Raw genomic sequence first — 26,556 nt, forward strand, 5'->3', positions numbered from 1 at the left:
AATTTTCGACATTGCTCAGGCCTAGTGCCAGGGTCAGGTGCCCAGCATCCCCGCCCGCGCTCGCCGAGTTTCGATCCGCTGGGGTACGTCGACCCCCTGCCCGTCCGTTTGCTCTTGTTCCGCGCTCGACGACGCGGCCAGCCGACCGTGCCGCCGCTCCACCGCCTGCCTTCCTCCTCGTTGCTCTGCGAGGACATTGCATTCCGCTCTATTCCCCGGCCACGTCTAGGAGTTACGGTCCCCGCTGCAATTTCGCATCGCGAGGCAGCGGAGAAGCGACTTTTTGTTTAGGTGATCCGAGCAAAATTGAACTCTATGCATCTCAGGGTCCAGGTTTTTATTGGTACTCAACTTCGATGCCTTTTCTTGCTCTAACTTGGCGTATTATTGTAGAGGTGGTGCGCGGAAGTTGTCTGAGAACATAGCAACAGGTTCTCATGTATTGTAGTGATAGCTTTATTTAGGGATTTATTTGTTTATTGGTATTATAAAACAGTAATCGAAAAGGCAGGTTTAGCAGTGAATGAGTATGGAGGAGAAAGTCGGGACATTTTTTCGTAGTATCTGCATTAATATTCCACGAAATGGTTGATTTATTGGGTTTGATTTATGACGTGTCTATTACTGTTGCGAATAAGTATTTAGCATTTTTTATATTCGGCACGACACCATGAAAGCTACCCTCAATTCATATCTCTTAGTCGAAAATGCTCTTTCTTGCGTAGGTCTAAGGGCATATTTTTCATTTGGAAGGATACATGCTTCAAAGTATGAGTTTTTATTCTCGAAGGTCCTCTTCGGTCGGGAAGGAGCTTTTTCGTAAGTGACCGAGGATCTTCATACCATCGAGGTACCTCTGTCTTCAATCAAAGGCTTCCCGTTGATGCGATATGAGGGTAAGCTAGAAAAATCGAGAGGACGACAAATATGTGATGATATATGGAGATGTTGCTATGATTCCTTCTAGTTTCTAGTATATTTTAAAAAGTTCGTGCAGAAATCAATGAAAGGCTAGAATTTAAGAATTCATGTGCTTCAAGCAAATGTTTTTGATGGTAACAATTGAAAATTTTCGCTAGTATCCTACACCGCTTCTGATGCAATATTCATTTCAGTTATTAAAAAAGAAATTAAACTCTTTGGTAATGGGCATAGGTTCATTGTTTAGTATGCATGAATCAAAATCTGAAGTAGCAGACGTGAAGGTGAAGAAATGGATAAATGTAATCTAGAATGGTTTTTAGGGGAGTTACATTTGCCTATTAGATCACATAGGTTTTCTGGTAACGATTTATCTTATAGTCAGTTCAACGGTTTTCGTTTCAGGTTTTATTTGTCATAATTTGTAACAATTGAGACCATTTCTACTGATCTCATTTGCAAATGTTGGTACCGCAGTCGTTAAAATAAATCGGAAATTGGCCTCCCCCACAGCCTTCAGATCTTATAGTACTATTACGATTCAATTATTTGCCGTGATTATCTAGGACTTCCAGAATCCTGGGTATAGGCTTAAATTCCCGACAGCTCGACCCGCAGGGCGCTAACTTCTTAGTACTGAACTATGATTAATGAGGACTGAATAATGTTGAATGGTGTCGAGTTAGTTTTTAGTTGTAGTTTTTTTTCTTGATGAAAACGGTAACTGCAAGTGTTACAAATAAACTTGTTTCTGTTAAACTAATTTTTATTTGTAATTAAACCTGTGATGCTCATAGCCCTCACGAGCAACATTATCTTTTTCAGATCAACCTTTATCTCCAAATTGAACAGAAGCCTAACAAGAAGGAGGAGTTAATGGTAGCTAACAGCGTTCTCAAGTTAGCCGCTGACCTTTTAAAGGTAAGTCCAATGAAAATAACTTGCATATATATTCTAAACCAGCTCGGAAATATATTCCTGTCCAACTTATAGGCGTCTGAAAAATTAGAGCGTATTTTTTCATCTCATCACTGACATAGAGTTCCATTTAGAGGCATACGAAATGTATTATACCCTTATATTTGATGTGCATTTATGGACCCTGCCCTAATGTTGCTGTATACTTTCCTTTTCATATTTATTTCTTTTCTTCATTCTTTCTTTTGCTTGAATAACTGTAGTGGTGTCTTAACCTCCCTCTCTCCGCTTGCAGTGTTGTTTGCCGATGTGGACGTCGCTTCTAAGACTTTAATCTTAGTCATTATGTGGTCTTAACTATTATCGTTGCCAAAATAACAAGTCTGGTGGGTAATTTTATGGGCCGCGTAAATGCCTCGTAAGTAGGGTATTTAATGATGGGTTTATACCCATTAACTGGCTAAATACTCAAACGAAAGATTTCATGATTTTTATCAGCTTTATGTCTTAGTAGATTTTTAAAATTATTTTGACAATTCATTGATTAAATATGGGTATTTAATAGGACATAAATTGCTCTGAAAGGGATTTTTAACCTATATTAAAACGTCTTGCAAATATGGCATCTAAAACCTCTGCTTGTGTCACCTGCTCAGCTTTATTTCTCGCCACTACATAATAAAGGGTTTGTCTATTACTATTAGCTTTGGTCATAGTGAAGCCATTTTTACCCAGATGTTTAAGTGTTATAGCCACTTATTCAGTTGAAATGTATTAGTGGATTACCTAAGTTATTAATACCGGGTAATCATTGGTTAAGTGGTATCATGTTCGAACGCCTCGGTAATGACAATTGTGTTGTTAATGCGTTAGTTTGAATTAAAATAGTTGTAGCGAATTACTCATTGGCTCTTGACAGCGCTCCGAGTGAATACGCAAGAAGCTTAGTATCTATCAACCATCGCGTGTGCGTTTTGTAAATTAATGAGATGACTCATCGTAATTTCAATTGGATTCCATCGTTATTAATGCACCTTTGCGCTGGACTTGGGTCATTTTTTATCCCTCATCTTTCTTGTGTCATGGCAATTACATATTGAGGTCAAAGGGATGTTTCGTTTAACGGTTTATCCTATTCAATTGTAATGATTGACACCCAAAGATAACGGTCTGGTTGGTTCACTTTTTATTCATCTTTTGTAGTATTCTCTCAGTGTTAGAGGCTTATTTTATATCGACTTTCATTCTCGCTCGTTGGGATCCAATTCTCCGTACCTGCCGGTGTGATATCTTAATCTTTCAATCTATTTTTGAGTGGCGGCAATTTATATTCAATTCATCATAGATGGTGTGAAGAAGGAGTAGTCTATCAATAAGGGCTCTTATAGCTAGTTTTATTCTAATTTTTTCTGTAGTTTTGCATGGTCAACTACATTAAGACCCTCTTTCCTGCTTATCATTTTTTATTTAAACGGTTAATTTCAGTTGAAATTGGTTTCTCAGAAAGAGCACTGCTATGTTGAAAGCACCTCCTTGTGAAGATAGTGGCGATTATTTTGACTTGAAGCGGTATCTCTACGGTGGGAGGAACCATGGGTCTAACACCTCTAAATTCATCTCCGCCTTTGTTCTGATTTTGTTGCCGTGGTCGGCCATTAGAAAGTTAATCCTAGTGGAATTTAGGGCTTCTCAGACGTTAACGCTGAGTTTTCAATGGACTTTAACAAATTTTAGAAGGCCCAAGTAATGGTCATGGATATAACGGTGTCTGACGAGACTCGTTTGTTCGTCTTCTTCTAGGATCTGCTGTAATATGCGAATTGAAAACATATGCTAATAAAGAGTGTGAATATTTTTTATATTTAGGGAGTTAAAGAACATTTACCCAGTTCAACATTCAAAAATCATATTGGAGGATAATACGCTATCATTACTGTGGAGGCCCCTTAGGTGACATTTGTGATTTTTTTCGAAGAAGCAAGCCTTACTTAGCCTTACTTTTCACGCATTATATTTACATAGGTATTTTAACGCCCACTTAAATTGCACCTCTAGGCAGTGTGATTCATAGTGAAACTAAAATTTTGCGACATTTTATCCGTAACAAATTGAAACTCCCTTCCAGGAGGAGTAGCTTCTCCCTTCCTTCCAGGAGGAAACTCCCTTCCAGGAGGAGTCCTTCCAGGACGATTTTCATGGAAACGTGGCATAACTGATTGATTTTAGGCTGCGAATTTATTCATGTATTGTCATTATCAACTCCAAATATGCACGAATGGAAGCTGTCCTACTTTCTGCGAGATCTAATGAGCTTTTATATTTATTACCCAATCATTTTTATGTTGCGTATTTAACTGTTATATTTAATTACCTCACACATCGCTCTGTCGCGGTGGTTGATCCAGTCTCATCTCACATACGTGAGTCTAGAAAAAAACAGCTTACTGAATTGGTATAATCATGCCCATCTCGTGAATTTCCCAGAAGTTCGTGGCCCGTGAAATTTTATCTCCTTCTGTCAGCGTTTTTTCTCCTATAAGCACCGTGATTGGCAAGACAGAGCCGTTAGATATTGAAGGTTATGATAATAATAATTTCCCCGAAATAATTTAATCCGTGATTCCAGAACCTGATTCCTTTTTCATTCATTATTTACTGTGAATTCATTCGGAGTAATTCAAGCATAGCTTGTGCCCTCGATGTAGCCAGTTTTTCTTCTCTTCCTTGTTATACAATTTTTTTATATTTTTATTTATTTTCTCAATTATTTTATTCCCTGAATTAGGTTAAGTAATTAATTTTAGTGTTAAGTTATTTGGTGAGTAATTAACTCATGGAGAAATTTTAATTTTAAGAATGAAGTTCTTATTATTTTTGAACTGGTTGCAGAATAGTGCTCCTTTCTTATTTATCTTGTTTCTTGGTAGCACGTGTGGTTTATTGCATCGGTATGATCCGTGAAAGGCGTTGGCTTATTATCAGTATTTATCGGTCTATAGTTGGCTTATTTTATACGCTCAACCTTAGTCATCATTCCTTATCGTTTCTCTTAGTAACACCTTACTTCCTGCCTTATCAGGTCTCCGTCTCCGCGGGCGAAAATACGACGTAATGAGCGGCGTTTGGTAAATTTCGTCTAGAAGATTCGCCATTATCAAAATACCGTTTCATGAGCTCTTATCAGAGTAGATATTAGCTAGAGCACTCAATATGGTTGCACAGTGCGCAGTAGCCTAATGCTTAGGACGGCAGTGAAATGTCCAACTTAAATATCGTCATGGGAAATGGAAAAAGTTAGCCGATGTAATTGTTTTCTTCTGATACTTCTTCGTAACTAATGAATGTAATGGAAATAACGTTTTGAATTTTGAATGAACAGCATGAAAACAAATTCTCTCGTCGGATTCAGCCAATCACAGCCGTCAGACGTCATGTGATCCAGGATTTTTTTATCATTTCAATCTCGGTCGCGTATGCATTAGTCGAGAATCGCTCTTGTTTGTGTGTATCTTTAATTTAAAATCCTATGCTATTAAATTTAACCATTCATTAAAGCATTGCCAACCTACTGTTAGCTTCTGTTTATATCTCAGCGGGCGTCATACTTCAGTGAATGGAAAACACGCTTTTTTCCATTCTCGTGAACGTCTGTTGACCCGTATACCCTCGGAATCCCAGGCGAATTAGAGAGACTTGAGAGGCTGACCCAACCCAACTTAACGTACAGTTATGCCCTGAGTAATGTAAAACCCACTCAGGCGAGTCTCGAACGAGTGACCCAGGCACTAGCAGAAGAGGACTTCATCTCTCCTTCGCCGCTATCAGGGCTGGCATGGAAGAGTGATCCGCTTGGATTCTAGAATATTTGAAGAGATGAGGCATTGAGGCAGCCAATGCTCTCTTCTTCTTACCTACATGAACTAAATATGTATGCATACAACCGTTTGGAAAGCAAATTTTACTAATTTTTAACTGTAGTCTCTGGCACAGTGGCGGCTCGTGAGTCAAATGGTAGGGGGGGCGCACTCCACCGGGGGGTCATAATTTTTTAATATTTCGTGTATTTTATTAAGTTTTTACGGCAATCTAGGAATTAAATTCTGTGATGCCATACGTTCCGTTTTTTTCAACAAAAATACCTAGTTTTCCTAATAAAGCTTGATTAATAAATACTAAATGCAGTAGACTCTCGGTCATACGGATCGGCTTAGTCCGGACTCTCGATGATACTGATCAATGTTCTTGAAGAATAAAAATATATTTGCTGCGATATTTTGCAAATACAAACGAAAATACGTAACTTTAGGTTTTAGCATCTACATTCTTCGTGCGGATATGCCCGCAATACACTTCTGTTCTTCGTTTTGCAATCATAATGCGTTATTTGTCAAATATATACAACATTTGCAATGATTTAGGTAGCAATGACACTTGTAACACCTGAGGAGGGAGGAGAGTGTCACTGACTTCCACTAGGCAACAAACACTACTAGAATGCGCGCGCTTTGCTATTGCAGATGTAAACTTTGATGGCGGTGTTCGCGTTGCTTCTTGAATACAGTATGATTTAAAATCAACAATTAAACATTTCTCACACATTTTTAACAAAATATGGAATACTCACAGGCCTTTAGTTATATTGCAAAAGTCCATCCTTCTTTCATTTTGTCCAGCAAAGTGATCAATTACACGTTCGTTGAAATCAGCGCTGGACAACAATTTCTTTCTGATTGAACACATGGCAAGGGCACTAGTCTATAAATAAACAAGGGACGACACAAAATAGGCCGACGAAAAATACGACCAAAAAGAACAAGGTGCCTGGACACAGAATTGGGACAATTTTTCCCTATATTTCCCTTAAAAAAACGAGCATTGTTGATTAATTCAAAATTGTCTTCTTGAATGTACACACAGCACTAAGAAACTTCTTAATCGGCAATTACGCACAATTAACTCCTCGAAAATGATGTCTGAACTCATTTCACTCCGTTCTTTCCGAGAGTCTTGCCGTTACTATAAGGACGACTCAAGGGAGATAGAAGTCGTGGTCCACTAATGCTGATTCAGCTGAGGGACGAATTTAAGGTCAGCAAAGGCATTCAAGCAAACAAAGGACGTCACGGACCATCTCCTTGAGTCTAAGATTCATTTGTGGTAAACACACGAGACGCCAACGGGTCGCATTTGGAATAACCGTGTCTTCGAAATCATTGCCATGATATAATAGAAAATCAGTTCTAGATCGTAAAAGAAGACGACTCGACTGAGCCACAGATGGGAGCTGTAAGGATTTCCGCACTGATATGAACTCTTCGAGGCCACTTAAATCAGACCCAAGTGGGCATTTTCCGTCAGACAGCTACCGCTCTGCCGCCGAGGAATTAGGTGAACATGAACTAATACAACAAGGACGGCTAGAAAAATGATGAACCTACACACAAAAGGTGGATTGTACGCGGCACTTCATGACATTAATTGAATGACTCTATTTAAAGTTGCGCTTAACGATTTAAATCATATTTAATCCTTCACCCTATCACGCACGCAACTATTTCTTAAATTATAAATCAGTTGGGAATGTTAACTGATTTTTCCTAATACTGCAGGTCTTTTGATAAATTTATCTGAAAAATAGGTACCGTATTTCTAATCATCGGGAAGATATGAATACATTGTTAAGGCCTAAATATTATAATATTAGTTTCCCCAAGGTTCTTGAAATTCGTAATCATAACAGAACTGTGTCAAATACTCGAGAATAGTTTTCATTCGTCAATACGGCCTTTAACTGGTTGGATTTTATGTGTTCCGGAATTCAAACACCAAAAAACGCAAGCATAATGGGATAATTTATTTACTGTAGCAATACCTACCAGTAATTAATAAAAATTAAAATCGTATAACTACACCCAGAACAGTGACCATTCTGATTCCGTAGGTCCCTTTTCTGTGGCAGCACCAAGTAGACGCCAGATTATACGCCCGCCGGCCTGCGCAGCGATGTCAACTCACTCGTCGCTCTGCGCATTTTCGGACAACGTCCCAAGACTTCCATAAGACACAACGTTAGACGCGTCATAGCACCAGCGGCCCCCATCACTACCACTCTCCATATAACTGCATGGGGATGGATTGGGACGTTCTGGCCAGCGCCCCACGGCTACAAATACGAACTTCTCGCGCTATTTCTTTTCGTGTTTTTCCAACACTTTCGATGCATGGGACTGAAAAAACGCTTTGATTAATCAGATGTATAATTATAAATTAATGGATATTTATTTTTTTTACTTTTTCAAATATTTGGGAGGGGCGGCGTCCGAGAGTCCTTATGGGCAAACCGCCACTGCTCTGGCATTACTTGAGGACATACACCTTTCTGAAAACAACAAATTCAAGATATCGGTTCACATCAGTGCCACAAACAAACAGCAATACCTCCACTACAGCAGTTGCCATCCACCTCACACCAATCGTTCCATCCCTTATTCTCTCTCCGTCCGGGGACATAGGATTTGCAACAATCCTGAAGACCTTCAAAAGTTTCCTCTCCAAACTTCACACCTCTCTTCTTCACCACGGCTGCCCCGAAAAACTTTTGATGAATAAAATTAGAAAAAAACCGCACGTACCAATAAATCCCGCATGGACAAATATTACTCCCCATTTCTGCTCACCACCTACTTTCCTGGTGCTCACGCTCTACAGAATATGTATAAGGACTTGTACCCCATCCTTTCTAAACACAAATCCACCTCACAGATTTTCCCCTCCACTCCACGGATCACCTTTAAGAGACCACCTAATTTAAATACCATATTTAAAGCCACCCGCCCTCTTCAAAAATCGCAGTCAGTTACCACCAACACACCCTCACCGTGCAACCGTCCCAAGTGTCAAGCCTGCTAGATATTCTCTCCACCCCTTGCCTCTTTTCTCCCCAAACTTAAATGCCTACCGATTTTCCCCTCCACTACCTGTACGTCCACCAATATCATTTACCTCCGTCATTGTAATTTCTGCCCCGCTTTCTCTGCCGGCCAATGCACCACCCCCCTCAACCTCAGAATTAATAATAATACCGCGCCTCCTGCTGTCCATCATTCCCCACGCTTCTCTCCTCGTACCCACACATTGTTTGTCGCACGACTCCGTCTTCAATCAATGCTTCAAAGTTTCCGTCATTGCCTCCCTCCCTCCCTCCCACCGACACTGAATGGGTGATTGTATCGTTGTGGGGCCTTCGTATGGTGTCCTTGCACTCGAACTTTACGTCCTCCACTGTACTAATGCCATGATTATCCTGCCCTCTACTTTCCAAAGAGCGCCACGGTTTAGATGTGAGTGGTCTTACATTCAAACCTTCGGGTGGTCCATATTATTCGATTTTCGAATTTATTTCGGGACGCCCCCTGATTTTATGCCAATTGGTGTAACAACATATCCTGTAAAATATTATTGCAATTAGATTATGGGAAAACCTGTTTCACCGCACTCAAAGTTGAGAAATTTTGGTATTTTCGGCTGTTTTTTGGATATGAATGGCGATAAGAAGACGGTGGTATTTTTCAACTGATTTTCTATGGTAACTGTCGATACACTGGACATTTGGCATACTGTTCCTTAAAAAATTTTTCAATTGTGACCAGTGGTTCCTGAGATAAGACCCCAAGAGTGAGCGCGCGCCACACCAGGCACACATTGTGGGTGGAACGCGGGTTGCATACTCTCAACAGTTGTTGATTATTCTCACTCATCGTAAAACCATAAAATTCTTTAGATAAACTTTAACCTTCGTCAATATAACCTTGAATGCTATATTAATACGGTTTATTGCCAAAGAGTCTGCTTTGGTTGCTAGTCTTTGGGCTTAGTGATTTATTCTCCATAGGTTTTGAAATATTTAAAACAGGAAAATTAGTGTCCGAAGACTTTCCCTATCTTACCCCCCCTAAACCCTCCTATTTCAAAATCCTGGCTACGCTACTGCACCTCCCCATGAGTGAAATTATGTAATAAATTGTGTACGTTAACATTTTTGGGGTTACAATATTAGATGTATACATATGGAGGGGTACGGGAGGAACAAAAGGTTGGGAACCGCTGAGCTAAACTCACCCTTTCAGCGCAAGGGGTTTATCAACAACGTATGGACCGCGAAAGTTTTAACTTCAGCTGAAGTTTTGGTGTCAATTTTGGCCTCTGCATCTGGCACTGGGCAGCCACTTAGGGCGCTCTTGCAGATATGCTCTTGAGGGTCACGTACTAGCTCCCTCCCCCTCTGTGTGCCTCCCACGCGGAGGGCGGGGTCAGAGAATTCGGTCGCCTTGATGACGCAACTCAGTGCTGTAGTGATCTCACCACCACGGGGGCTGGACACACACGCACTCCCACCTCTCTCGCGAGCGCTTTGTCAAGGCCCGCGCTCTTTCTTTCTGTATTCCGCGCTATCTCGCAGCGTGATGATCACGGCGTCGATCGAAGGATGAGAAGGCTCTAAAAGTTGGTACTGGCGCTCTGCTGCGTTAATCATTACGCTAAAGGGATGGGGCTTTGAATGTAAATTTATCCGGAAAAGTACCCTATTTATTTCAATAAGAATCGAATTTTCTATCCGTGGCAAAAGTATCTTTTTAGCAGGGGTATCCTGTTCTCTTTTCCTTTCTCTTACCCTCAACGTTAATTAGCGTCTTGGAATGTAGGTCTTTAAGAATTAGGTGCAACATTTTTGGCCAGCGTTTCGGTATATTTTTATGCCTTCTTCAGGGCTGTGAGTGAAATTGATCACGTTAATTTATTACATAAAGGCATGAAAGACTATCATAATTTTTTTACAATGAAATAAAAAATTCAATAATACACTGTTTTTTCATTGCCTTATCAAAATTCTCCTTGTTTGTGGATATTCAAAATCGTTACGCTTTGGGCTGCTGAGCGAAACGTCCCAGGTTCGGAAAAATTTCCGGGTAAAGCCTTCGGACGCCTCAAAAAAATCCTCGCGTTGCAAGGTGGGATCTGGATAAAAAACGTCCATGGCTTAGACCGGGGTGAGCTCTACCCACACCTTCAGCCCATACTCAGCGTTGAATCTCTTATATTAGCGAGTTAGAAATTGCTTTCGTGTCTGGCGTTGTTTTTTGTTCTTAGGCGATTCGGTCGGCTCATATTCCAATGGAAGCATAGTAAGCTTTACACGCCATCATGTTTTTCCAGGAAACCAAAAGCAACTTGACTGTATAATACTATGACATGAATGGAGATGAATCCACTCAGGAGGGACTCGAACCCTAGACCCCAGGACTAGCTTGCGAGAACTTGACACCGTCGCCACTGGTGCCGGCTTTGACGAAAATTTGGTTGGTGGTACAAGCAGATTTGAATTGTTAACGGGAAATCAGGATATTGTGCTGAATTCAAATCAAATAATATAGAATGATAGAATCAGTACTTCGTGAAATATTGAAATGAAAGAAATCCAGTCGACATTTTCAACGCATAAATATGGTTTAAATGTAGGGATTTCGAGTAATTTGATCAGCTTAAAATCAACGTAGTGAGACGCGATGAAGGTTAACAAAATGAAGATTATAATAGGGAATATTAGTTACCTATTCCATGTTTGACTCGCGAATAAGGGACTGAGAAGATGAGGAGATCATGAAAGAAGAAATTCAAACTTATCATTTCACAAATTGTTGAAAATTACGGTTGCCAGGAGTTTACTTCAAAATGTTAGATACGTTACGTGCTGTTTAACTTTAAATATCTAAATATTCGTTATACTATTCCAATTCTGGAAATTGAGTACCTATCACATTACCAAGACTCAAATTTTCGGTCCAGGGCTAAAGTATTTTTTTAGGAGTTCCTAAATAATCATAACCTCTCTAAATTCATTATCTTAGTTATAATTTTATCTCCTAGTTTGTTTCTACCTATAAGTATGATTGAGAAAAAGTGATGCTGCTGTTGGCTTATTGCCGATTCTATCTTAGGGCTTTGGAAAATATTCACCTTTGGCTTTCTAAAAATAGTTTTATGTGCACTCCAAGCTTGCATGTGTACCCCAAGCTGGTAAATTCAGAGTAGTAATTGCAATAAAACATATATCTCGGCACATGTACCAATTTTGGTCACCTTTTTACCTACCTTGGGTTATTATCAATGAAAAAATTCATCTTTCATTTCGAAGTTAGTGATTAGAGATGAGAAGACGTTGAAGACCGCTGTGTTAAGTTTTTCATTGGTTTGTAAATTTTTAATTTATTGTGACAGTTTCATAAATCAGGTTTAAAAATTTGAAGGAGGTAGTTTTATGACTGCACGATACAAAACAGGTACTTAAAGTGTTTGCCATCAAAGGCGACGTCCATCTAGGTTTAAAAAAATAGAGGACGCAGAATGTGGATCAGTGGCGTAACTATGGGGGAATGAGTGAATAGATACGTTACCCCTCCTCCCCCAAAGCTTTGGACAAATAAAAAAATTATTTAAAGCTAATGTTTTGATGCGTAATAAGTGCATCTGCTTAAATTTAAATTTTAAACGCCAAAATGGGGTAAAATGTATTTCCATTCATGTTTCCGTTTTTCAAAAAGATTCCCGGACCCCCGTTCCCTGGGGGGGGTCGTCACCCCAGGCCATCCCTCCCCCACCCCCAAAGCATATGACTAGTTACGCCACTGATGTGCATAATTTAAACTCTTCATTCGTTTACGTATAAAATGTTCCGGTGATACCCTTAAATATGTATAAATCACCGTATGTTTTTTTTTCTATTTTTCTCATTATGTAAGCAATGCCAAAGAGGTGTGATGGACATTTTCGCATTCGTTGGATCTTCCTATCTTTCTTGTTAGTCCCTTTCGGGAAATGCTGCTTTGAAAACATTTTTTGCTCAACCTTTCACTCCTACTGGGAGCGTTTTCAAGAGAATGTGAGGTAAACGTTCTCGTCCCGATCGTATATATATGTAGGATTCGTTATCCCATTGTGATGAACTTTGAGCGGAAAATGTTTTTAAAGCAGCATTTCCCGTAAGGAACTTACAAGATGGATAAACGAAGCTGCGAAAATCGTCATACAAAACTTTCTATCTTTCGTTTTCTATGTTGCGAACGAATTTCCCATCCGAGGAAGAATATCATAGGGTGTTTACGATCGATGAGTAATTTTGTGAGGCGAGGTCCATGGTCCCAGACGAGGTAATTTTATGGTACCTCAATAATTTATCCATGTGTGGGTGTCGTAAATCAAGCTTTTTGATAGTACTGTAAAGGTCGTATTAATCTTTTCAAACGGTGAAAGATGTTTCGATTGTCGAATTTTTCGATCAACCCACAATGATTAAAATTTCCTTCTGTAATGAAGATCATTTGAAATTAAATTTTAAAATATATCTACAAGCCTGACGTTTTCATTAAATTTATATCAAGGGTGACAGGGGAACATGAGTATATTGTGCAATTGAAGGTTTGTTGATGCAATGATACGGATTGTTACTTTCTTTTTTTTTAGTTGAAAAGGTGGATCTGTTTGAAGCAACTGTCTGATCAACTCTATGTATATCTATAATGGTGGGACGCATTTCGGTTGAACTAATCTGGATTAATCTATGATCTGAATTTACTTTTTTTTTCGCTGAACACAATTCCAGAAATGCGTACTAATTGCGCAAATGCGTAGCGATGAACATATTCGTTAACTCATACATTCCTATGAAGCATTCCTTCATCTCAGGAATTCATCCATTGATAATTTTCATCCGCTGATAAATTTCTACATTTTTCACTGGGTCATAGTAGTTTATGTTAGTCCTTGCTGCTGTGGACTGAATCAAATTATATGGCCGTTTTGTCTTGCTGATCAAATAATATAATGTTTACTTTGCCGGTATTGAAAGTGTTATTTACGTATATGTATTTTAGAATACAATACTTGTCAGGTTTATTACATGGGTAAAATTTCGTTATTTAATCCTTTAATCCTTTAATGTTTTCTTGTGATTCCCGAATGGAATTCAAAACGTTAAGAACCAATTGGTTCTTAATTTTTTCTCTTAGATATGTTGTGGATTGTCTACAGTACTAATCTTTTTTCAAACCTCATCGTAGCTGTTGTCTACAAAGATGACGCTTTGACGCATTTTATGTTGTGTATTGAATATGCTTTTATACGCAGATGTTTTAGTATCGGTCGCTTACAGCCTGACTCATGCACTCGAACTAGTCTGAAGATACTGGTCCAAAGGTTATCTTCTAATTCCGTCTCGTTTTTCGTCACATCATCGTCTTCGTATGAATATACGTTCAGCTGCTACGTGGTTGCAGATTGTGCGAGAACCTTGTCGCTCCGGTCACTTACCTATATGGAATGATTCCTTTGCCTTTAATTACTACCAGGATAAATATTTTGTCATGTGTTCCTTTTACTCTTTTTATAATAAAAGTTTTGTGACCACATTTTGTTCAAGAATTCTTTTTCATAGGCTATCAATCTCGAAATTTTGGAATTCTCTTAGAGATTTAAAACACGATCAATTTGGATAGGTAATAATCTTCTTCTCTTCTATGGGCTATCCTTTTTGCTGTAGCAAGGACTTCTAATCTTTTCTTTCTTCAGCAGTCCTCATTATTCACTGTGGTGACTGGAGTGTTGACTTCTAATTTCGTTGGCTTAAATTCAATTCCCGGCAGTGACGAAGATTTTTTGAAGGTAGTTCTATCGGCACGAGCATTTCAAGAAGCATGTGAAGAGAAGCTGTTTGACGAAGTTTCAAATTCGAAAAAAATAAGTACGTTCTTCCATTTGTATTTGAGGTTTGACGGGCAATGGGTGTCTTGTGTTTTTTGTACATTATGCCGCCTTGATCGTCCGTTGTAGTCCAAGGCCGTTGCTGTGAAAACATTTGGGAAGAATGGGCAGTGAAAGCAGCGTGAAAGATTCGTCACACAAGGCCGGCTTAGTAGGTGCTCACCGGAATTGAATCGAAATTTCGCTTTCAGTTTGCTCCCGTCGTTATTCCTAATTCACGCTCATATATTTCCCTTGTCATTCCAGCGTTGCTTTCAAAAGAATGTTATTTTTCCTCTCGGAGAGTTGAAGTGAATTAGGTACCAAATCGCATTCACTTTTTTGACGCTAGTCTTTCGTTGAACGCTTAAAAGAATTCCTTTAATTTTTAGACTTACTCTGAACATGAAATCCTCGATCATTATGGAAGTTGTAAAATTTTATACCAAACCTTATGGAGATAGCTGTGAACATTTCTCAGTCGCTGCGTTGCAAGATTTCTTAATCAATCGAATCATAGTCACCTTCTTTTTAGCTATTTTTCAGGTGGTCTACATTTATAATATATTGAATGTTTGGATACTTGAATACCAAACTTAGTTATTGAGAAGGCGTATCTGTGCCAGTTGATTCAAAACTGAAATTCCAGTTTACTCCAAAGTGATTAATCGTGGTAAATATTGCCGTAATTAAATGTCTAATTTTCAATCTTCTTTAGCCAAATTCAGATCGCATTTCATTTGCAATAATCGATTTGTTCTCGTAACCTAGAGTTATTTTACGTTTACGAATTTCTCATGCGTATTTATTTCATATTTATTGGGAATGCTTCCTATTTGGAATTCCTTTCTCGATATTAAGAATTATTTATTATTGTATGTCATCTCCTATTTGATATTTCTACTCATATTCTTAACACTTTGAGTGCCAGCCGCTAATTTTAAAGCCCTACTGAAAAATCCGGCCATTTTTACAAAATTCGCAAATTTTTATTAAACATCAAAAATTTATTTATATCGATGTGTATTTCAATAAGCTCTTATAAAAAAATTTTTTTTTAAAACCAGCCTTTATATTTAGATTACAGGGGATGAGCAACGTTTATATATGACACAAAGCAAAAAAACTCAGTGACCCCGAAAAACCAAAAGTGACTTATTAAAAAAGTCACTATATTTATTAAATTTTCAGTGAATGGTAAGCCCCCTATGTTTCAAAATGCCACCCCTATGCTTTTAAATGCCTACCCCTATGTTAAAAATGCCACGAAACACGAAAATCGACCATTTGGAACTTCTTAGATCAAAAACATGTTTTGGGGGGGGGTTGACTGGGGGGTGGTTAAAGGGGGGTTGGAGAGAAAAAGTTATATTTTCATGTATTGTCATCGGAAATGAAGAAGTGTGCAAAGTTTCAGCGTTTTTGCTTCACAGGAAGTGAGTCAAATTTGAGTTACAAGATTTGTACCAGACAAACAAACAGACAAACAAACAGACAGGTTGGTGAGTTGATATAAAGACTGTAATAAAAATGGACTTTGCTCTTCTTTATGAATGAGTTGAATAACATCTATTGCTAAATTTTAGATAAATATTTTAACAATGAAAACCTACTGTTTTTTTTTAAATAAAAAAGTTGCAACAAATGATGTACCGCCATAAAATGCATAATATTTTTTTAGTACGCTCAATTTCAACCATTTAAACCATGGAAATCATAAAAAAAGCATTGTTCCAAGCATAGCATTCAAAATCCTGGATGACAAAAAGGGTCACTGCACCCTCAACGAACGGTTCTTTCCTCCAAAGAATTTTCACACAAAGTAGGCCGAGATAAGGGTGCCGGTAGCTACAGAGGACTTTTCGTTCTTAAGACATTAAAAGAGCTCTTTTTCCATCAAGCAGTTGATTTTTGAAATAACAAAACCACCAAGCAGTAAGCTGGAAAAGTACCACGGGCGAAATATTACGCCTTCACGCAAACAAAGTCAATGAAACAGAAAGACGTAATATTACGTCCATGGTAATCTTCAGAAAGATTAAGAGGACGTAATATTACGTCCATGGCGCGCAAAGTGTTAATGACGTTATTGTTTACATAATTATGTTGGGTTATGGTACACACGCTTTCTACTCTTTAGAATTGTATGAGTTCTCAGGTTCCTGCTGCTGCACTGGATATTGAACTCAAATAAAAACTGTTCATATGTTAAAAAGCGAGTTTGCTTAATTCTTCGGAGGATATTGATGCGTGACGAATACTCGAAGGCGATAAATTCGCACAGGCCCCGTTCGGACGTTTCTAGTGTTTGATGTGGGCTCAGACAATCGACCGTGAATCATTGTTGACTCAGACCTCTGGCAAATAAAAGTGCCGCGGAGGTTGGTAGTCGTGGTCCTGAAAGTGCTTTAAATTGGACGATTTAATAGACGTCGGTGGAAAAGCGTCATAACCCTTTCATTCGGTGGGCATTGCACCACTTAAAAAGGATTGGCGAAATGAATTAATGAATTGCCCCGTGTCAGGAGAAATTATGCAAATCGCACTCTACTCATTACGATTTTAATCCGTCTGAATCAACCTTGCGGCTCGAGCGAGAGAATTATACCTCGCTGTGCGTGGCAATTTTTCTCGATGACTGACGCCGAGGGATAAATTAATTATTGATAATATCATAGCCTATGTTTTTTCTTAGCCTTTGCAAATATACTACCATTTTGCGCCGTATTTTCGCGCTTCCATATTGTTGTTTGCGGGCAGTTTATTTGAATAACTGGCGTACTTGAACCTAAATTAACTGCATTAATTTTTTTATGATTTCTCGTGTGAAAATAATTTTATCGTTTATGTTTACGTCGTGTTTTGGAGAACTTTACTTGACGTCTCTTGGCGTGAATTTTGATGTTTAAACTGGACAAGAGCTTATCGAATGGCTAAGTTCTAACAACACGTATCTCAAAAATAGCAACTTTTCAGGAGAGCAAAAAAAAAACGATTATTTTTTTTACCTGTACGCTGAACTTAAAAACCAAAAGTTTATAAAACTGAAAAAGAAGCATTCATTTGCAAACAAAGAGTTGTTTTTTTAATTATAACAGCATGACTGCTCCCGTATATGCTGCTGTTTTTTGTATTGCTGTTGACTTTGTTAACTTTAATTAATTTTCTAATGTTATTACACTTTATTACACGTTATTACACTCAGCAATACATTGTATGCTTCACAGATTATGATTGATTCCATTGTCGAATTACAACAGGATGAAGGAGCTAAACACAATCAAACTAATTGCATCCAATAATGGGTACTCTGAAGTTCCCTCCTTTCTCCACCTCCACTCTACCACCCCTCTAACGCCTTCAAGGGTATAAATTCTGTGTACTGATACTTGTAATTGCCAGATGATGATACGATGTATCGAAACCGGTCGCAATATATTTTATTTTGTGAAACAGCTAAGTGTTTTCTTAACCTTTGTGCATCATGAAGGAGTTTCACCATGTTACGCCAACCACCATCGCATTTATTACACTTTGTTTAAGATACCTGTCTCAAACCGGCCGAATTTGAGATACGTGTTGTCAGGGCTTAGCCATCGTTCTGTTAGTTCGTATCAACTTAACTCGTCGTAGCTTGACTTGCCGCAGTGATAAGAAGAAAGAACAAAGCTCAAATTTATCTGAATTTTAGCCAAGAGCTAGGAACATCGGAATGCGTAGCGATAACACTGAAACTATTCTAAAACTGTTATCTTCTATTTCGTAGTTGATACGCGTTCGTAGCTGTGATTGGTGTATTATTTCACTCAATGTAGTCATTGGTCTGGATCATTGTACGCGAAGTCACGCCAACTTGATGAGATCGAGGCCTTATTCGTCTCAGGCGGATATTACTCAACGATCAATTTCCTTTATGTTGTTACGTCTTCTTACCATATCTACGATGGAAGAATGAATTATTCGTCCCGCTCATAAACGCTGCGTCCTCTTAAAGAAGACTTGCCTTCCTTTGTTGTACATTTCATAAACATCCGTGTGAGTGTGGTATTGTGTTTTTTTAATCTCATGCACTTTTGCACACCTGGATATATGGTGGTAGTTAAACGTGAGTTGGTTGTTCAACGTGTTCGTGCTCCTTTGAAAAACAATAATATGCAACAGGCAGAATTTCGCTTCGACGTCGGAAGATCAAATTTTTTCGCTCAAAATTTTATTGTACGCTTGGATGTTTCATTTTTTGTGAATTACGTATATAATCGAGTCTTGTTTTATACTAATACGAAACAGGTTTAATGAGGTTCGTTGCTGGTGTCAATTTTTCCATTGTCTCACTTGGTCATATCTTTACTTGATGCGTTTAAGGAGGCCGTTTTTATGATATTCTAGCGTATTCTCTCATCTTTTTTCAATGAACTTGAACTCAGAGACCTTGGGTAATATGGCTCTGATTATCACTCGCGCCCTTGTATAAGGCGTCGATTCTTCTCATTTTTTTGTGAAATACGGCTGTTATAGATATCACGCATAGTGAGAGGTTTCTCAAGCATATCTTCTTGGATTTTTCACTGGTATGGTATTCTTTCCCCGTAGAGAGCATGGTCATTTTTAAATCAGCTTACGAAGCCGTTTGATAGGCTGAACATAACTAGAGACGTTGATCAAATTCTTTGCAACTTTACCGAGCACATCTCCATATCAAAGCTGATAGTTTTTAATAGTAAGTTTTTAACAGAGATAGTAATTTTTTTTAATTTTTATTAATTTATAAAAATATGGGAACTGATTTGCCCTTAACGTAACGGTATCAGATTTCACATCTTTTCACCTGATTTTCACTATTTACATTTTATTCGGTCCAGCAGTCTTTGAAAGGAACTTTCTTTGGAGTCATTTAAGACTAATTTTACAACTAGTGGTTCCCTTTAAATTCAGTAGATCCCGGTATTTGAGTGGCCAAATATTTGGAGTTGCCCCTTCCTTGGGACAAATCTCCAAGAAAAGAACCTATGTGAGGAGTTTCTTTGAGTTTTCTTCGATTAATTGGGACAATAAGGCATCGCACGAACTAGAAACCGATTTTTAACGTTCTCCCTCTCCGTGGGACTAATACTTTGCACGCATCTACTTTCAACTTTTTTTCTTACGGCTACATGAACTATTAATACTCGCTGATATGCGTGGAGGCTTCGAGAAATGTCCATAACTTTGATCTACTCTAATAATTTTGGGTGCATGTGTGTATTTTTCCATCATTATAGTTTAACTAAAAATTACTAAAAATCCATTTTAATATCCACATTGCTTATTTATTGTCCAGTAACTTTTACCCGCAATGAAGAGTTGGTGAAATCTTCTCGGGTTTTCCACTGGTGAGTTGCTTGTAGGCCGACGTTTCGCTGGATGACTCTGCCATCGTCCTCAGGGATTATGGAAATTGTGCCTGTTTCATCATGCCCTGAAATGTTGAAATGTTCAATCATGCCTATGTTGAAATGTTGAATCATGCCTTGAAGAAGATAATAGATGTAGCCATCGAAACGACGTCCTGTAAGCAACTCACCCGGTGGAAAACTCGAGAAGATTTTACCAGTATTATACGCCAGGAAAGAACAAAAATCAAATCACAATCAGGAGTGCTCGATGACGAAAGTCGTCAATGCACCATATGATCCTGCCTACCTCGATAGCCTCGATAAATTCGGTGCTCTTTAGGGAACCTATATGCCTGGCTTGACTCCTGCCCTCGAGAAATAATACTAAAGTTGTGTCAATTGATAAAACTTTTGAGTTAATAATAGATTTCTGGCTTAAAAGTCAACGTTTCTTCCCATCTGCCGGGGACCTCTTCAGGACTAATATTCGACATTTGTCTTGAAGAGGTTCCCGGCTGATTGGAAGAAACGTTGACTTTTAAGCCACAAGACGCTGGTCAGCCCAAAAGTTGTATAAATCCATTTCCAATTCAATTTATTTTCTGAATATTGTGCTCCTAGTCTCTATTTATTTTTCCTGTGGTTATTTTCAATGGAATGGTAGTTAATGTAATGATATTTTGTCGTTTGTAATCAACGTATAACAGTGAAATAAAAAGTTAATATTAAATGTCGATACCACAGCTATCGCTACCCGTATAAAACCATTATATTCCCTCCAATGCATTATATTTAATGAAGTATGAGTTCTCTATACACATTATGCATGTTGTAACATTGTTTAAATTTCAAAATATTTATTTTGTTCCACTAAATAGTGCTAAAATCATGAAAATATGATGACGAGCTACACTCGTCATTGCGCGATTTGGCATCGGAAGTTTATGACGAGATAGACTCGTCATTTCAGCGCAAGGGGCTAATTGTCAGTTTTTTTTCCTATCCTTAGGAACTGGAGAGTCCGTTCAAGATCTCAGGCTTGTCTGCCAACCCGTACCTGTACACCATCACCAAAGTGGTGATCTTGTCAGCTCTATCCGGCGTCCTCTCCGAGATGCTGGGCTTCAAGCTCAAGCTACACAAAATCAAGATCAAGTGAAGACAACGGCGACGCGTCGGAGTCGCGGGCACACGCGAAGTGACGGACGTGATAGCAGGATGCGCGTGCATAACGACGACTTGACGAGACCGGAGGACACGTTTGTCTCCAGTGATTTTTCCGAGGTGCTATTTTCAATGAATGTGATGGGTCTCGCGTAAAAATAGTCTGCGCTTATTTTTTAGTACTTGAGAGCGGCGAGAGAGAGAGAGAGTGTGTGTGTAAGAGAACTATTTCCTTGTGAAAACTATTTATTTTCATTTTTCTGTCGTGAGGGACAGGTGAAGTCAAGGATTTCGCTGCTGACAGGGTTCGAGGCTGAACGTATTTTTTCGCTTGTTCCGAAAAGGGGATGGTGAAATATTGCTTTATTGGAGTCGAATTATTGGTGGAGGTTGCGTGCGGAATTTTTGTACGAGTTGTAGTCGTTAGGTATTGTGAAATAAACAGGGTTGGTATGGTTAGCGGAGTGATGCGGGCATTTCTTTACTCCAAATCGTCGTGAAGTTTTGGGGGTTCTATCTCGGTATGAGTGTAGGTTAGCGGAACTATTGTTCCTCTAATTAGGATCATAGTGTGACTGGCCCCCATCGTGTTACTTAAATGAAGTCTAGGGGTGCTACGAAGCTGTGGTCAACATTAATTACGTGTGCCAAATAATGTTTGCGGCTCAAATTTTGCCGAAGACACCTCAAAGTCCCCCACATTGCAGCCCTATACCCTTGTTGACCAAGTAGGTATGAGAGTCCCATGTTTTCTTTTGTTTTAGAATTTATTCTAAATTAAATGGTACCCTTTAGAAATTATTGAACAGTTTTATGGGTACATGAATTATGGTATGTTTAGAAAGTTTTTAATGAATGTTAGAAAATTTGTTGAAGTAAGTTAAGATGAATCTCGTTTTTAAAGGGAAGTTATAAATGTACATGAATTTAGGATGATGATGTTTTAAATTTTTTGTTTGAGGCGTAGTGTGTTTAAGATGAAAGTGATACTCATTTTTACCAATATTTGTTATACATTTTTTCCGAAGGTTGTTATTATCTAGTCTATTTTGTTCACGATTTCGTCCAATCTCGGTTTCCATATCCTCAGTTGCAATAGATCAGGTGAAAGTTGAAGATTAACGAAACTGTCAAACTGCAGGTCGTAATGATACGTACTTTATTAACAGCCCGAAATATTTCATCTATTTAAGCAGCTTCAACATTAATTCTTATATCATCTCAACTCCAAAAGAGTCTTTAGTTAATGTTAATGTCTAAATTGGGTGTAGATTAAGACCTCGTTTATGACGTTTCATTTAAAAAAATATATTTTAGCCGTCTTTTGGCGGTATGTAAAATCTTCTCAAGCAAAGATATCAAACGACTGTTCATCTTGTTGCTAGTAATATTCTTTTCAACTGAGTGAATACAACTTTTACGTGTATCAAGACTTGTTAAGATGTAAACATTCCTGTAGGACACTGTTTATGTGTCTAAAAATGCAGATAATTTGTTGATAAATACACGCATAATTCTAACTTATGTGATAAACGAGGACTTACTACGCCTATTAATTGCTCTCTAATATTGTATACAATGTGCAAACTTAATCTTATTTTCTGCTATACTGGTGAAGCCACCTAGTTTTAATTATACACTGAAGATTTTATTTTAGAATTTGTAAGAATTGGACGGTGTTGAATGCTCACTTTGTAAATATATTATATATTTTGAGTCCCAATAAAATATTACAAATCCTACTTGATTTTTTTCACTGGTCTTTATAATCTAGTCATCGGGTATTTTGATTTCGAAATCGTATGCATTCATAAGTGCCCGACTGTTTCCTTTAGCTTTTACTAAGATTTTTGTCTACTTCTACTGATTTGGTACAGATGACTGGAATCCTTGGTAGGTATTTCTTGATCGGAATCTTCTTCAGACTGCCATTGCCTATGCTCCATTTTTTGCTTGTATTACTTGTAAAGGAATTGATGTGCCTTGATGTTGATTGATGTGCAGATCTTGACCGCAATTTTATGCAAAGTATATTTGTCTCTTCTAAGTCTTTTTAGTGTAGTTTTGCGAATATAGTACTCATGGGGCATTTATTTACTTAATTCGGGCAGATATTTACTTAATTGTATAAACGGCATTGACCTTATTATTGGAATGTTAAGTATCAATTTCAAATCTTTGCAAATATGATCCGGATGATCTATTACACAGGTCAACAGTGGTTTTGGTGCCGGAGGTTTTAAAGCTGATTCTAAGTATAATTGGGGTGCTGAATCCAAATATGATATTAGTTTTTTCCTATCAGCTCTAGTTTTCCAGATACAGATATGTTGTTACTTACGTAAAAAAATGTTCAATATGATGATATTACATAAATGATAAAACCCACAAAATATAAAGACTTGATTTATTTATAGGAATTTTAAATCACCTACAATTACAATAGTTTTAAAATACAATTGAATACAAATAGTAACATTTTTTACTGAAATAAAACAATTTAAAGAGAAAAAAAGACGTAAAAACGTCACTCAAGACTAAGGAAGCTCCTTTTGCGCGATTTTCTTGCGTGCACTTTGTTAAAACAGTCTCGTTTTAAGCACCAGCAGTAATCTGCAATCATATGTTTATTCCATCTTCCTTGGTAGCGATCTTACATTGTTTTTATTTCCTGGTGAAATCATTCGCCTTGTGTTTCACTTGTGTCGCCTAAATTTTCAGGAAAACAGTCTAAGTGACTGTGTATAGTGAACTTTTATGCTAATATTACATCCAAGTGGTTTAAAGTTGGAGAGCATATTGTTTACCAGCTCAATATAATTTATCTCGCTTGTGATTTCCCAGAAAAAATTTTATTACCTAAACAAATGAAAGCCAACTGTTTTTTTCAATCTCATTCAATGGCTTGACAAAAGCAGGATCCTTTGTAAGTTGTCTGATTTGTGGCCCATCAAAACTACCAGCTTTAAGTTTTTCTATACTTATCTGCGGCATTTTTATTTTAAAGTAGCCGAAGCATGATCCATCCTTGTCAAGAACCTTTACAAATTGCTTCATTAAGCCTACTTTAACATGAAGGGGCGGTAAGGTGATTTTCTCCCGTTCACCAAAGACTCAGCAATAATGTTTTTACCCAATAATTAAGTTTTCTCTCTTTGACCACTACTTCTTAATCCAGTGGTTTGCCTGTCCCTGCTAGCACAGAGGCACCAGAAACAAGGATATTTTGTGTTGCTAAATTGCTGCCCAAGAAGAAAGTTCACCAATTTTAAATCTACACAAATCACCTGGCGATGTCCCTAGTATTTTATCTTCTGTAAGGCCAATACTATTGTATCATATTCTTCTTTCATTTCAGTTGAATGAGCGATTGGTATTGAGCCAAACTTGTTAACATTGTGAAGAACACATTTTAAACTACGCTTGGAGCTATCAATGAACAAACGCCAATCACTAGCTTCATATTGCGGTAGTCCCATTCCTTTCAGAAGACCTCTAACGTCCAAACAAAATGTAAGATTGTCTTCTTGAGTAAAGAGGGGTAGCAGATCCTTTTCAACTGTGGGATAAAAATTTTTGTACCTTGTTCCATTAAATTCTTTTCATGCATCCTTGAAGCTAGTAGTTCAGATGCTTCCTTCGGTAAGTTCAATTCTCTAACAAGGTCGCTTAGTTCATCTTGATTAAATAGTTGAGGATTTGTTGATACTGCCTCGTAGTCACTGTCACTATCGTCAATAGAATCAGGAATGTGTTCTAATGGCTCATATTTATCCTCACATACATCTCATAATGTCTGAAATATTAGGATCGGGATTTCTTCTGAATGGGGTACTGGGTGTCTAGCTGAAGGCAAATCTGTATATTTCCATTTGTGGCGATTGTTTCGATTAATTCCCGAAGCATTTACCATGCAAAAATAACAGTCGTCAATATGGTTTGTAGGTTCTCTCCAAACCATTGTCACACCAAACTTTAAACTTTTCCTTTTTCCTGTAGTTCAATACCGCTTATGTTCTGTACATGTTTTACACACAACATGCGGTGCCTACTTTTTACCTTGGTTACCAAGCTGAACACCAAAATATCCTAGGTATGCACGTTTTACAAAGTCTGTAATGTTTTTCCTATTTTCTTTTAAAGTATATTCCCCACAAATGTAACAAAACACATCACAATGATTTACGCAGCTTCTTCGAATTGAGCTCATTTTTAGAGGCTGCTTTACAAAAACTTTGAGAATTTGACCATTTGTTTTCGGAAATCCCTTACTGCTTACTTACTCCCGCCTCTCCATTTTCAAAGACACACTCTCTCTTTACCCTATACCCCCTTTTTTACTCTTCTCCACTTATCTGTGATTCTTCCCACGTGTCGTTATTCTACAGTTATGACTAGGGTCCTTTTCCACCGTAGGTTTCCCACATCCCTTAGTTGTATCTTTTCCCACTGCCTCCGCTCTGTACGCCTGTCTCCCCCTTCTTCGAACACGCCAAATACTCCCCAACCCCTTTCTCAAAGGTATAAAGGTGATTTTCAATGTAAATACTGCAGAGTGATTATGAATTAGTTTATTTATAGATTGATTTAAATTTGAAAAATATTTTCTGAAATATATATAAAAATTTTTAAAGAATATACCATAAAATGCGCCGTATCTAAAAAAGTAGAGCTGTTACATAAAAACGGATATCATATTTGGATTCAGCACCTCTAATATTGTTAATATCAGCTCAAAAACTCCCAGCACCGAAAAAAAAGTTTTTTTTTGTTGGCCTGTGTTATCAGTGAGCTTAATACCTTCGGTCAATGGCTTGCGAAGTTGGAAAAAGCGTGTAAATATGATTTTTGTGCTGTTAGAAGTATTAATACAGCACAGGTTCATGCTAAGCCTGCTGCTCACGGTAAAATGTTGGGCCATGCATTCCATTTGTTACATTACTTTTTTAACGAGCTTTCACAAGATTAACTATTCGGTAAAACTTTATGCTGTATCATCTTTTTCTTCCAAGAGAAGGGGAAGAAGAACATTATGGTAAAATACTTTAAATGCGCTGTAACAGACGCGAACACTTAATCGTGAGCAAATATAATTATTTCCTGCTTTGAATAATGAGACTCGGCCAAGTGGCGGTCTTTCTTGAGACTCGTGTAACTGGAAAGTATTCCAGCTATGGCATTTCTTCTGCCTGATGATTGGACCTTCTTCGCTCATTCCTTTTTGGAGACGCTTGGGAAAACTCAGTTCATCAAGTTCCCTTTCATCGAAGTCTTTGACCGCTTTGAAACGGCAGACTGAATCGTATCTTTTTCCCACTCCTTGTCTAGGCGTATGACCAAAATGAGTTACTCGGAAGTTGGTGTGATCCATTATTTCCTATTTCATTGG

At 38.1% G+C, this 26,556-nt stretch overlaps 1 protein-coding gene across 4 annotated transcripts in view; it reads left to right on the top strand.

The window, feature by feature from the left end:
- Positions 1-22,909, top strand: part of LOC124163252 (protein PHTF2) — a 118,786-nt gene extending 95,877 nt beyond the window's left edge. For all 4 annotated transcript variants that reach the window (XM_046540023.1, XM_046540022.1, XM_046540025.1 and 1 more), the window contains 2 exons: positions 1,747-1,842; positions 21,013-22,909. In XM_046540023.1, the coding sequence (XP_046395979.1) occupies positions 1,747-1,842; positions 21,013-21,162 (246 nt within the window). In that variant the 3' untranslated portion in view covers positions 21,163-22,909. The remainder of the gene's footprint in view (positions 1-1,746; positions 1,843-21,012) is intronic.
- The last annotated feature ends 3,647 nt before the right edge of the window (positions 22,910-26,556 follow it).

The sequence above is a fragment of the Ischnura elegans genome, chromosome 8 (genome assembly GCF_921293095.1).
Source record: "Ischnura elegans chromosome 8, ioIscEleg1.1, whole genome shotgun sequence".
Classification (NCBI taxonomy): Eukaryota; Metazoa; Arthropoda; class Insecta; order Odonata; family Coenagrionidae; genus Ischnura; species Ischnura elegans.